The sequence below is a fragment of the Oncorhynchus mykiss genome, chromosome 7 (assembly GCF_013265735.2).
Source record: "Oncorhynchus mykiss isolate Arlee chromosome 7, USDA_OmykA_1.1, whole genome shotgun sequence".
Classification (NCBI taxonomy): Eukaryota; Metazoa; Chordata; class Actinopteri; order Salmoniformes; family Salmonidae; genus Oncorhynchus; species Oncorhynchus mykiss.
The window spans coordinates 44,920,325-44,933,714 of record NC_048571.1 but is presented as its reverse complement, the minus strand read 5'-3'; the positions used below and the strand labels follow the sequence as shown (position 1 = coordinate 44,933,714).

The 13,390-nt window shown below is 40.2% G+C and overlaps 1 protein-coding gene across 6 annotated transcripts in view; it reads left to right on the top strand.

Annotated features, from left to right (window-relative positions):
• Positions 1-13,390, top strand: part of cntn4 (contactin 4) — a 178,643-nt gene that overhangs the window by 47,937 nt on the left and 117,316 nt on the right. For 2 of the 6 annotated variants that reach the window (XM_036983331.1, XM_036983330.1), the window contains exons 1-3: positions 3,204-3,440; positions 4,482-4,614; positions 8,413-8,588. In XM_036983331.1, coding sequence (XP_036839226.1) covers positions 3,338-3,440; positions 4,482-4,614; positions 8,413-8,588 — 412 coding nt within the window. In that variant the 5' untranslated portion in view covers positions 3,204-3,337. Of the gene's footprint in view, positions 1-3,203; positions 3,446-3,683; positions 3,882-4,481; positions 4,615-8,412; positions 8,589-13,390 lie in introns of those variants that run through there. The other 4 variants (XM_021609437.2, XM_021609438.2, XM_036983332.1 and 1 more) reach the window with 3 other exon arrangements.

Here is a 13,390-nt window from a genome sequence, read left to right as displayed (position 1 = left end):
TCCCCAGACGGTCACACAGCCAAGCCCCTGCTAATTGGTGATGTTAGGGATTCAGACCAGATGCCAGGAGCTCCTCGCTCTCCTTCTCCTCCTTTTTGCTTTGCTTCCTTCTTTCTCCACTTTGGTTTTGTTTTGTCAACACTTGCTTTTGATATGTATATCAATAAATGTTTTATTCATGCAATCTAGGAAATCAGTCGGGTTAGCCCCGTGCCCCTCTTTATTTCCTCCCCACAATGATTCACCACATGTGTGTGGGTTCACAGTTTCAAAGGTGCTTTTCTGAAAGGCTGGTACAATTAAACAACCCGGGCGAAAATGAATGATTAATGCAATTGTCAATCTCACACCCGGAGAAAACAGCGCAGGTGAAACTGCAGATCCATGGTATTTTTTCTTCTGTTTTTCTGACAGGCTCCAGTATTTTTAATGAGTCTGTGATGCTAATTGAGTGGCTGGGAGGGAGGATTGATCAGTGCTGCTCCCGGCAGAACAGCTCAGAGGCAGGGGCAGAGGCAGGGGCACTGGCAGGATGTGCTGTATGGCGTAGGTTTACAGTTCCTGTCTCCCAAAGGGCGTGTGCACCTGTTCCAGAATAACGGCTCTGGCTCTCCCTGTTAATCATCACTTTAAAGATGTGACGTTTAATTTAAACTGCACTCTACTAAGATCATGTCAACGTTTATTAAGTCTCATAATGACTGTGACAGCAGAGGCCATCTTTGTGAAGAGCAAGTCACCATGACTCATGGATGGTAGTCCCCACCCCCCCGCCCCCCCTGCCTGACTGCCTATCAGTTGTCATGGAACTTTGACTGATGCAAGCCAATACAAAGTGGTGATGTAGTAAATATGCAGTACTACCACACACGGATACTTTACATAATACAGTTGGTGTCTTGGTAGATAAAAAAATGTTTTAATTGTTTTTATCCACTGTTACAGTAACTCCACCACCGCGTCTATGTGCTTTCCTCATCAATATGTCCTATAGCCATGTAGAGTACCACTGCAAAATATTCACTGTTGAGAACAGAAATGCTATGCACATAGTCAATACCTGCTTGAAACTTTAGTCAATTGCCTGTTTGGTTGAACATTCTGTTCTGTTTTTACCCCCCCCCCCCCCCCCCCCCCCCAACCCTGTACAGTAGCTTTATGGTTTAATATATATATTCTCCAGTCTCCGCTGTTGTTGCATCATCCATCCAGGGAAGGTAGCATTGTGGACCCGAGATAAACACACAAGTCTGTCACATCACTTGGGACTTCAGTCTAACCAGTAAGGACTCTGATGAGGCTGTCTGTCTGAGTGGAAACAAGTCCAATTATACCAGCTCAAGTGCAATGCAGTGGAGGCAGGCAAACAATATCGTTTTTTCTGTATTCTCTATCACAGACACCCTTTACTGGAATTATATTCTTTGTATAATGGAAAATAAGAATTCTGGTGCACACACACAAACACACACGCATCAACTAGATATATGAACCCATTCACTTTTAAATAAATACCAGATAGGCCTACGCACTTGTGAAAAAAATCAGCCAGTCTTCACATACCTGTTGAAGGGTTGTGAAATTAGTCATGAATTTATTTGCACCCTGCTTCGCACAAATACAATAGTTTACCACTCAACGATATGCAATATCCATCAGTTTATGCGACTATAAATTGAAATAGCTGAGTGCTGTTCTCTTGACGTGCTAGTCACACACGTACACATGTACACACACACGCGCGCACGCGCACACACGCACAATCACACACACAGTGTGAACACATCATTTTCATACTTTATTTACAGTGAGAATAGACAGCAGTCTGGAAGCAGCCAAGCCCTTCACAAAGCATTTTCAGTCCACTAAACAGCTCTCACTGGGTGCAAAAATGTAAAGAACTTACCAAAAATGTATCATTTCAAGTGGTCAGTCATAAATAATCTTTGTCCGGTTTCTCTTGTCATTGTGGCTACAGTAATTCAAAGGGAATCTCATGTGAGACACTAGATATCAATTACATATCTTTCTTAGAATAATTCAATAATTTCATTTTTTTTTTCTTCATTCATTCATTTTCAGTCGTATTATTCATTGAATCTGGAACAAATTAGTGTGATCATTTTCTCTCAAGATGAAAAAAAAAGACATTCTGAGAATAAAATCTGGCTTCCATGACAAGTTCATAAAGGTCATCCCACAATCATTGGGTGAATACAATTGGCTTGGTCTTATTACAGATGGCAACAATAATGACACAAACATGTAAATCTGTTTACTTCAACGTTTTGGAATAGGGTTTATGGCCTCTGTCTCTGTATCGTACACTTTCCAACGTATTCTCCATTAAACAATCATCTATTCCATGTGTCATCTCTGTGTTAAATCTAGCAAGGATGTGGGCATTACTTCAGTCCTAACTCTCTCAGTGCATTGAGGAACCTGATTATGACCCCGTGAAAATTTGATGGAAAAGTATGAAAACAACACCTCAGCCTCATAGCCTGAATTTTGCATGAGAAATGGGGGAAGTGTGTGTGAATGTCACAATTATGAATGCAAGCCACCAATTTGAGCCATGCTGGAAATTCAGAGCGCTGGGGCTCCTTCTCAGCAGAAGTATACCCTGGTGCTTTCACCTGACAAGTTTCTTCTGCCAAAATATCATGCTCATGAATCGTGCTATAAAGCTATAATCTTTCTTATTTTTTTTGGTCTGGGGTACGGTATGTGAGGCCAGTAGGGACTGCAGTAAAGATAGCTGCATGCGTTCCATGAGGCTTTAATGGTGACCTACTTTCACTGTAGAATAAGATGTACAGTACACTATTATTATGTCTGCCCAGAACGAGAGCGAAGAGGGTGTGCTGCTTTCTTTAACTGTATCACGTACTGGCAATACAATATCCCAAATTGGGAATGGGAACGTGTCACAATCAGTGGCAGTCGCATCTGTTGCAGAAGTGATATGAGTTTAGACTTGCGGCAATACACTGTAACTTGTCTTCACTCGATACGTTCTTTTGCTAAAGCATGTTATTAGAGCCACTCCCAAATTGTTTTTCCGATGGGCCTAGTTTGAAAAACGGGAAGAAAAGATTTTAGGTCTGCAGGGAGTACTGTATCGTAGTTAGGGTTTTTGTTTTGAAACGCATTTTGTCACATTAGCTTATCAGTCACGTGACGTCTCCAGCATGTTTTTCTGTTGTTTTTCATTTTTCCTCAGGGGAGGTACCTTAGAGAAGATTCCAGACAGAAACAGCAGATGTGTTCATTTTCATTGCAAAGTTCTGGGAAAAACAGAGCTTATCTTTCCCCAAATTAGCATGAAGTCTCAATGACTGCTCACATGGCATCAAAGGCATGTAATTATAGAAATTGTGCAATTTGTGAGGGTAGGACGAAAGCTACGGCCACAAACACAGGAAATCATTCCCCCAGTAAGGTATTTTCGCTGTTATTGTTTATTTAAACATGGCATTGAATAAGGCAAATTGTCATGTTTTGAGTGGCTTTGTTATTTACTGCACAATGTAGCATTGATACATCCTGCTGCTAAAAAGCTTTTCTATTCCGGAGACAAAATAAGTGGCCTGGATCGCCATTGTGGAGGCAATATGCACCACCGCTGCAAGCCAATAAGAACATTGACCTTTGATGTTATACACATTTCAGGAACCAGTCATGAATATCTTTTAGCCAGGCTAGCCACAGGCAGGTGTTAAATACACTCTTTGGTTGTGTTGTTTTTTTTGTGTGTTTTTAAAAAAAATTTTTAAATGACTCGACAGACAGTCCATAGTCATGTCTTGATGGATCTGGCCCGAGCATGAGTCTGCTACTACCGCAGCGTAGAATGGAAATGGCTGAAGATTGGCTAGGTAACGTCCTGTATAACCCTTGAATCACATCTAATCACATTCTAGGCCAAAGGTAAGGTGGTTGCAAAGGCTGTCACTTGTCCTTTATCCCATGGCTTACTGACACTAAAGGCTTTTGTTAAGTCATGCACACATAGCCCATTGGATTCCCAGCTGCCCATGGAGTAATGGAGACTTCCGTTCGGTGTGTGTCATTTCGCTGAGAGAATACAAAACCACAGCCGAGGAACGCTAACCGCACAACTAATTGCTTAAACGTCTGCAGAGACACAACTACTCCAATAGCACTTTGTGAAAAAAGGATGCAAGTTAAAACGTGTCCCGACTGGTATACATTTGGAGATCTCCTATTACCGCCTAAATGGCTTTTGAAGACACGTCTCACTTCCGATAATTCTTGTCTGTGCGACGGTGCTGTGACAGACGGAATTAATTGATATGTTTTGTCTGCTTGTGGTTCGCCCCCCCCCCCCCACCTTATGGTTTTACCAGGTCTGGCCTGTTTGCTGCCTCAGACTAATTGCCTGTTTTGCAAGCAGGTTTGTTTTCTGAGCCTGAGTGTAAGCTGAGTGTTATCCCCTGTCCGTGTGCCCCCTATAGAGAGCAGTGTCCTGCAGAGCCCAGTATTCACCAAGCAGCCTGGCAGCATTGTGTTCCCTGTGGACTCCCAGGAGAAGAACAGAGAGGTGGTGTTCAGTTGTGAGGCCCAGGGAAGCCCATCTCCACTTTATCGGTGAGTATGTATTACACAGTGCACATCTCCCACCACAATCATTTCCCTCTGTTTTGTTCTTGTGGATCGATCATTTTGTGAATTTTATTTCATTCCGATGTAGCACCCTGACTGCTGGACACAAAATCGTTAACAAAAAAATGAATAAATACAGTACGAGTCAAAAGTTTGGACACACCTACTCATTCCAGGGTTTTCTTTATTTTTACTATTATACTACCACGTGGAAAATAGTACAAATTAAGAAAAACCCTTGAATGAGTAGGTGTTCTAAAACTGTTGTCTGGTACTGTATATATACAGTATGTTTTAGCTCATTGAGATCACACACATGAACGGTAAAAGCATTCATCCCACTTAAGAAATAGTATGGAACATTATCTTTCCTATTTTGGGAAAAAAAGTGTGGCTCTGGTTGTGAACATTATCTTTCCTATTTTGGGAAAAGCAGTGTGGCTCTGGTTGTGGACATTATCTGGTTCAAACGAATTGAGGCAGAGGCTCAAAGAGACTGTCCCTTTCGCTCTCTCTTCTTCTTTTCCTGGACGGTTCGTTAGTCTATCGAAAGGTTAGTAAGTTGTATCGCTGGCAACTGCAAGGTTCAAATCAATCATGTTTGCACGCTGAAATTTCTGGGTTGAGATTTAGAAGGATTGGTACGTTTAATACTTGGGATTGAGCCAGTTTAAAGGATGACCTAATCAGCTGTTTCCTGTCAAGGTCGCTGTACAGTCCTGTCAGAGAGAAGCACAGAGCCTTGGGGTGGGATGGGCTGCCTGCCTGCCTGCCTTCTAAGACTGTATTCCTTTACACAGCTGTAGACTAAATCCTCTTCAAAGTTCATTAACTGCACATCACAGAATCGTTTGCTGTGACTGGCTGATGTAAGAGAGGCTGGGCATTACATTTGGCTCATCCTCTGATATGCTTTAAAACGGTCTGTCCCTACAAACATAAAGCTTCTAAGAGAATATTAACTCTGGAAAGAAGAAGCATTGTTCCCTGGTTCTGGGTCTATTTAGTTTCCCCAAAAAAAGAAAAGTACAATGCAGAAGGCTAAAGGAAAAGATGTGACATTCTACAAACTCGTAAGCCACGTGGCATTGTATCATGCCACTGTATGGACATCCTGTTGAAAACATGATTGCATGAATTATGTGCTTAACAAACGGAGCTGCTGTACCAGTGTCCCCCTCTAGAATGATTGATAGCCAATGAGATTATTTGATTGTCTGCAGCATGTCCATGTACTTGATTAGATGTGCTGCTCGATGTATCATAGCTGTGATGTTAAACTCTGTTCAAGAGTCAGTGTCTGGACAACATCTAGTGACAAGACCATAGATTTCATGTTAGTGTGTTAACCTAACTCCCTTACTTATTCCTTTGTGCAGAACATACCTTGTAGAGCGTAATGCTCCGATGTTGACCTAAAGACAAGTGGAGTTATGTGTTTTCTCATGATTACCATATCAGTCAAAGCTATGGCAGTTAACATTTGTACATTTTTTATTTAACCTTTATTTAACTAGACAAGTCATTTAAGAACAAACCAGGGTCCGTAGTGACGCCTCTAGCACTGAGATGCAGTGTGTTAGACCACTGCGCCACTCGGGAGCCGTCTTAGCTCTCATCCAATACACCCTATTTGCTACAAAAAAGACCTTGACAATCCTAAGCTAGCACATTTTTTCCTGTCAACCGGGCCTTTTTGAGAGACACATTTAACGCTACGTAATAAGACTTCTCCCTGCCAACGCGTGTGAAAATGAGACGGTGTAGCACATTGATAGATAGACAGTGATCTTCTTCTGCAGGGTCGTACACTCTGCAGTCTTTGTGATTTGTAACAAGATACTTATACATTACTCATCAAATATCTTTCTCTGTCCCTAAATTTGCTCTCTTTTAATGTCTTAGAAAGTCACGGATAAAGCATTAAATGAATAACCGTCAGTAAAATAATTAGCGGGCACGCGTAATTAAAATTGTTGGCTCTATTAAGTGCTTTCCTTGTGGATTTGTTGCTCACTCTCTCTGTTGAAGAATGATAGAAGGCTGTTGAATAGGGTGCTTTCATTTTTAATGGAATACAATTTTCTTCTCTGAAACATAAATAGCACTTAGTAACAACACATAACAGCCTGCTATGAGAGCTGATGACGACTTCCTCCCTTGGAGATCTAGGATCATGTTAGATCCTCTTCTCTTCCTGTTGCAGGTTCTCTCTCTGGAAGTCTGAGTAGTTAGAGTAGACTCACTACCGGGAAGTAAAATATTAATGTTGGTACTTGTTTTTCTTGCATTGGAAGTAAGCGAATGGCTGGAGTTGCCTTGTGAGACGGTCGGGGAGGACCTTTGCCATAGTGTGTGTAAAGTAATGAGGCTCTGGAGACCAGGGGACTTGTGTGTGTACTCTAAGGCTAGTGTGGAGTAGGCATGGTAATGAATTCGGGAATCATTATATATGTTGCTTGTACAAGCAGTGCAACTCCAATAAGCACTATATATTTAATGGCATGGCCATATTGTATTCTGAACATAAGAAGAAAGCCACAGGGAATGTTCATAATCAGATATTTTTAGGTGAACTACATGTTCCCTTTTCCTCAAGCGTTGATACAGAACATGTTCAGGTGCTTATTATCTTGAGTGTGCCTCAGTCATAATTGGCGTAGCAAGACCTGAGTTCTCCCCTCTCTATAGCGAAGCCCTGGCAGAGAACTCTAAGTCCCAGTCTTTATATAAATGCTTGATATGGTCGGTAGTTGTCTAAATGCTGGATGAAAGAGAACAAAGACGTTGACGTCAAATGTTATGCTTTTAACCTGGCATTAACCTTTTACAGTGGACTCTTTAATAGTAGTGCCTTTTCTCGGCTAAATCATACAATAAAATAGCTTTCATCTATTCAAGCAGAGCTGCAACAACCTAATGCAGATATTTCTATGAACGCTTTGACAAATTCACCCTATTTGTTGAGCTGTTTGGAATCCATAAAATCCATTACTCTCCTCACTCCAAAGACATAATCAGCAACTAATCGCCCTGGACGCTAATCATGATTTGCGTCGCCCATTTCCCAATAAAGTGATTAAGAATACCTATCATGCTCACTCATGTGTGAAATGCCATTTTTGACTTTTTTTTGTTGTAATAGAACTGGACGTTGTTGAAAATACCTACATGTATCAAAGCGTTTTCCTGTCAAGACGCTGTGATGTGTAAATGACGGGTTCATACCTCCGTAGCGGGGATTTAGCTGGTATCGATCCCTTTGCCCCCCCATGTCGTTTGGCATTGTAACGGCCATTGTGCTCTATGTGGAGGGATGGAGGAATCTGCTGCCTTCATAAGTGAATTATATCCTTCACTGATCACCTCTAACACCAATGATAATCTTGTAGCCTGGTGTAGAATGCAAAAGTGCAGAATGCAGGGCGCTAGTCATTAATTTTAATTGCTGCATCGTAATGATTAAGCTGCATTTTTATGCTGTTTGACTGGGTGTCTAGCAAGATGGATGGCGATGGAGGCTGTGTATTCTTGTTGAGTGGGTTCTTTTCTGCTCCGTGGTGTGCCGGCCGTCAGTGTGGTTCACTACTTAGATTAACGCTAAGCCCTTTCTTCGCTTATTGAAAAGGAATTAATCAAATGAAGGTAAAATCATCATTTTCTTTGTCAGAATCTCATCTTGTCCTAAAGGTGAATGATCTACATTAGAATGGAGTTAATGGTGGGATTGTAAGATTGTCTATCAATTGTTCTGGATCTGACTGCTTTTCATTCTGTTTTTAGGTGGAAACTGAATGGCACCGCAATCACTCCAAAATCAGTCTCACACTACAGCCTGTCTGGAGGCAACCTCCGAATCAGCAATTTGGACAAAGACCAGGATGCTGGAACATATCAGTGCCTCGCCTTCAACTCTTTTGGGACCATCGTGAGCCGAGAGGCCAGTCTAACCTTTGCATGTAAGTCACTAACTATCTTTAGTTCCCTTTCTGATCAAACTGTACTAGCCAGCAGTGTGAAAGCATGTGACATAAAAGATATGTCATTGGGACTTGTGATAGTGTCTCGTGTCCCGCCTGATAAAGCGATCAACATGAAAATGTCTCCTTGGGGAGCAGCAGTTCGCAGTGCTGTGATTCCACACTCCCTTTTCTGTCAGGGTGCATCCTAATCCTGATAGAGCTTAAACATGAATCTACACAACTCCAACGCACAAAACTAACTCTCCATCACTTTCCCCAGGCTTGGCTGTTACTCAAAATAAGTAGCAATAAATGCCTACACTACCACATACTGTTCTTATAACACATGACAGACTCTCCAAGATGTTCAGTTAAAGCATATTGAGCAAAAGTAATGTCACCGTAAGTATAAAACCGAATAGAAATCATCTTGTCTCAGCATGTGAAAAGAATCGTTATTGTAGAATAAGATAATAAATAAAAAAATTGTGGAAACTTTAGACATTATAACTGAGACGTGAGTAGAATAAGATCAAGATTGTGAATAAGATGAAGAGCCTGTGGTTTCCATTTAGCCCTTTCCCTATAAACTACGAACTCAATACTCCCTGCTGCTCCTCCAGTTATTGGACATCCTTAAATGACGACATTGGCAGTGAAGTGAGTGATGGCTTCTTCAGATTGAATTTTGATGCCCCACGTTGGGAACAAGGCCGCTCCATCCCTCACACGCTATTTGTTTTGTCCCTTGGTTGAGCCCAGTCTAACCCCTGAGCAGGAACAATTCGATTTCGTAAGGGAACTCCACTGTCACTATAGGGCAATACAGTGACAGTTCCATCAATTGCCAGGGCCTGACCTTACCAGTCTTGGGTTGTTGTCACATATTAAAGCATGCATCTTCTTTATTACTCTTGGTAAAGATTAATTTACTCCACATGATGACTGAATGGTGCGGGTGGAAGAGAATCATTTTAAGGGCAGCTGATATTATTAGAGTGTATCCTACAATTTGTTAGAGTAGAGATGAGAGATAACGTCTATGTGGCTCTCAGCTTCATGTCAACATTGTGACGAGAGTACCCGATGTCTATAGCCACATGTTGTCATCCCCAATGATCAGCAATGTTTTAGAGAAGATTCTACTGTAAAATCAGTTAAGGTTTTCTTCTTCCGCTTCCTCAGAAGAGGAGGTGTAGCAGGGATCGGACCAAAATGCAGCGTGGATATTTCGATACATCTTTAATAAACGATAAACACGAACAATACAAAACAATACCGTGAAAACCTAAACAGCCTTATCTGGTGCAAACAAACACTGAGACAGGAAGAATCACCCACGAAACACTCTAAGAATATGGCTGCCTAAATATGGTTCCCAATCAGAGACAACGATAAACACCTGCCTCTGATTGAGAACCACTCCAGGCAGCCATAGACTATTCTAGACAACCCCACTAACCACAATCCCATGACCTACAAAAACCCCAAGACAAAACACACCACATAAATAACCCATGTCACGCCCTAGCCTAACCAAAATAAGAAAGAAAACACAAAATACTAAGACCAGGGCGTGACATCAGTGAAGAAAGTACTGAAACATGAAAGTAACTGTCCAGTGTTTCCCAATTACTATGGAATTTGACCTATTATTAATTACAGTAAGCATGTTCCAACCATAATTTTTATGCTCGTAAAAGTCATACCGTATAAAAAAATAAATAAACGACAGCTGTAATGGAAACAGGACGTTTCGGTACAATTTTATGAACGCCGACATGGTGGGATCTTTTTGTGTCGGTACAATTAATTATGTAAGAAATGGCGGTGGAACAGCCTTGATGCGCAAATATCGATCTAGTAACCATAAAATCAAAGTAAACTTGAAGTTTGCTACTTAACTCAACAGCTTTTGTGACAAACTTATGGGTAGAGTTGAAAATGCGATGGAACATGAAAACGTAAGCAAAAATGTACATTTTGTGTGGACTATGTCATCACGCGCTGATTTTTATCCACATTAATTCAGTTTAGTGAAACACACTACTGTTGGGAAAATGTGCCTATTTTCTTTATGCATATTTTTGAATATGCGCATGAAAAGCTGTTGCCAATTGGATGGAAACCTGCTAATATGAGTGAAATGCATTTTTCTGTATTGAAATGGTGTGGGCGTATCCCAACAACAGAATGGTGTGGGCGGATAGCGGTCATTACAAATATTCATGTGAGAAGACCACTGATTGGCCAGCTCATTTTCCTCAGAGGATGGCATCATGTTATGTGAGGAAATTGGTGTATTTGACACTATTATACCTTTGGGCACAATATACTCTACATCTTATTCATCTTGTCTATCATTTTCCATGTGTTCAATTCTTACCTGTTTCTATGTTAACTGTATTGTGTTCTTGAACTTGAAAATGGTTTTCTGTTGATTCACATGTAATACATGAATGTCCTTTTATACTGTAACTTGCGTACCACTTAATTGGTGCAGTACAGTCAGCGGCGTAGTGCAGTTTCGCGGAGCCCCCCGCAAGGTTCGAGGAAGGATCTTTATTGTGCAACAAGTGTTTAAAGGCCATGATAATTGAATTCTAAATATTCTAAAAATGATTATATGTAATACACATCTCCAAACTTCTCTTTGTTTTCTTTTATAGCACTGTTAAATTCTCCAGGGCTAATTTTGTTAGCATTTTGGCATGTTTTTCTAGATTTAGAACATAAAACAGCATTTATAAAGCAAACATTATCCCTTAGGTCTAGCATAGCAAATACTTCAATGTTGCAGAAGGGTGATTACAATATTTAGTCAGAAAATGGACTAAAACAAATATCTTAAGAGGGTTAGTCATCACGGAGCCAGTGACAGAGTTGACAACAGATACTTAAAACAGACATATTTTTTTCCTCATAAAATAAAGTTCAGTGCCAACATTTGTAAAATATGGAAAATGATTCAATTGAAAATCCCCTACAAAAACATAACCATTCTGTCAGATCTTTCAGGACTCAGACAGAGTTGACGTTAGAGAAGAATCTGACAGAGTTGATGTTTTACGGAGTTGACAAAAATTGTATACCACTTTACTCAAGTGGTGTACACAGTAGCAATTTTGTTTTTCCTCAGTTGCTTCATAACTCTAAAACCTAATTAAATGTGACATATTTGGACCAGAATTCATACCATAGTCTATCTTAATCTATCAGGCAGATGGAGTTGACAGACTATGGTTGTCACCATGGTGATTTCAATATTGTTTGTTTTAATCTATCAAAAGTAGAGAACTTTACAGACCATGAATGGTTTTGTTGCAGAACATGTAATGAGGACATGAATAAGGGGTCCTTGTGGTATAGCTGACCCTGCCCATTCCTTTTTAAGTCAACCAAATCTCTGGACACATATTTTAGGAATCAAAGTTTTGAGAGAAATATTCTTTCAAGTCACAGAGGGCTATTCCAAGAAATTACATCCTATAATCTTTCAGTTAATATTCATTTTTTGCCCGTTATTACATTTTAAACCGTTTTTTGGAGAGTTTGAAATCGGGACCCTTTGCTCCGGACAAGGGCGTTTCCAGGCAAAGAGCCGACATGGAAATTAGTAAAAACAAATATTTTCCCTTATGAAGTAATACAACAAAATCCACAGCTCGTTCCACCCCGTGTGGGGGCTGCGGTGGCGTGTGCTACGTCAGTGAACCCGCTTCAGCTCAATCAAAAATACATTCTGTCCATGTGCAGATTAAATGAATGGAATATGTTATTGCTCTTAAAATGAATTCTATGGAAATATGGCCTCAATCAATACCATCTTCTACCAGAGAAGCGTAATGAAAGTTGGCTATTTAGTGTTTTAAAATATGCTCTGTGATTATTCCACTGGAGCTTGACCTTGCAAAGTTGAGATAATAAAAAAGAGACCAAGAACAATGAACATCAAAATACTTCAAGGAGATATGTGTTTCTCTGCCTTTCCTCCTGAATTGGATTGCTTTAATTGCACAGATATTGAAAGCCTTGTCAGTAAGATCCATAGGAAATGGATCATTGTCATTACGGACGCACTGATGTTGTTTGAAGGACAAGCTCTGCTTCCTAATTCAGTAATTGAGTTCTGGGTAAAGAAAGTTAATAAATAAATTCAAATCAACATTGAACGTGAACCTCATGCATAGTGTTTTAATCATGTTTCTTGTGTACTGTAATCTTTTTTTAAATACATAATTGTTGCGATGAATTTCCTTAGGTTTATCAAGGAATGACTGGCTGAACATAAAAATTGTTTAAGAATGCAAAGGATGATTAAATAAGAAGATTTATTTTCTTAGGTTTTTGACAATCTTTCAACCACTGTAACTCATCTTTATCTCATCCAGCCCCTTTCAACACTCTATCAATCCTTTTCCATTTTGTACAACAACTATCATGTTTTATCTCATCCAGCCCCTTTCAACACTGTATCAATCCTTTTCCATTTTGTACAACAACTGTCATGTTTATCTCATCCAGCCCCTTTCAACACTGTATCAATCCTTTTCCATTTTGTTCAACAACTGTCATGTTTATCTCATCCAGCCCCTTTCAACACTGTATCAATCCTTTTCCATTTTGTTCAACAACTATCATGTTTATCTCATCCAGCCCCTTTCAACACTGTATCAATCCTTTTCCATTTTGTACAACAACTATCATGTTTATCTCATCCAGCCCCTTTCAACACTGTATCAATCCTTTTCCATTTTGTACAACAACTGTCATGTTTATCTCATCCAGCCCCTTTCAAC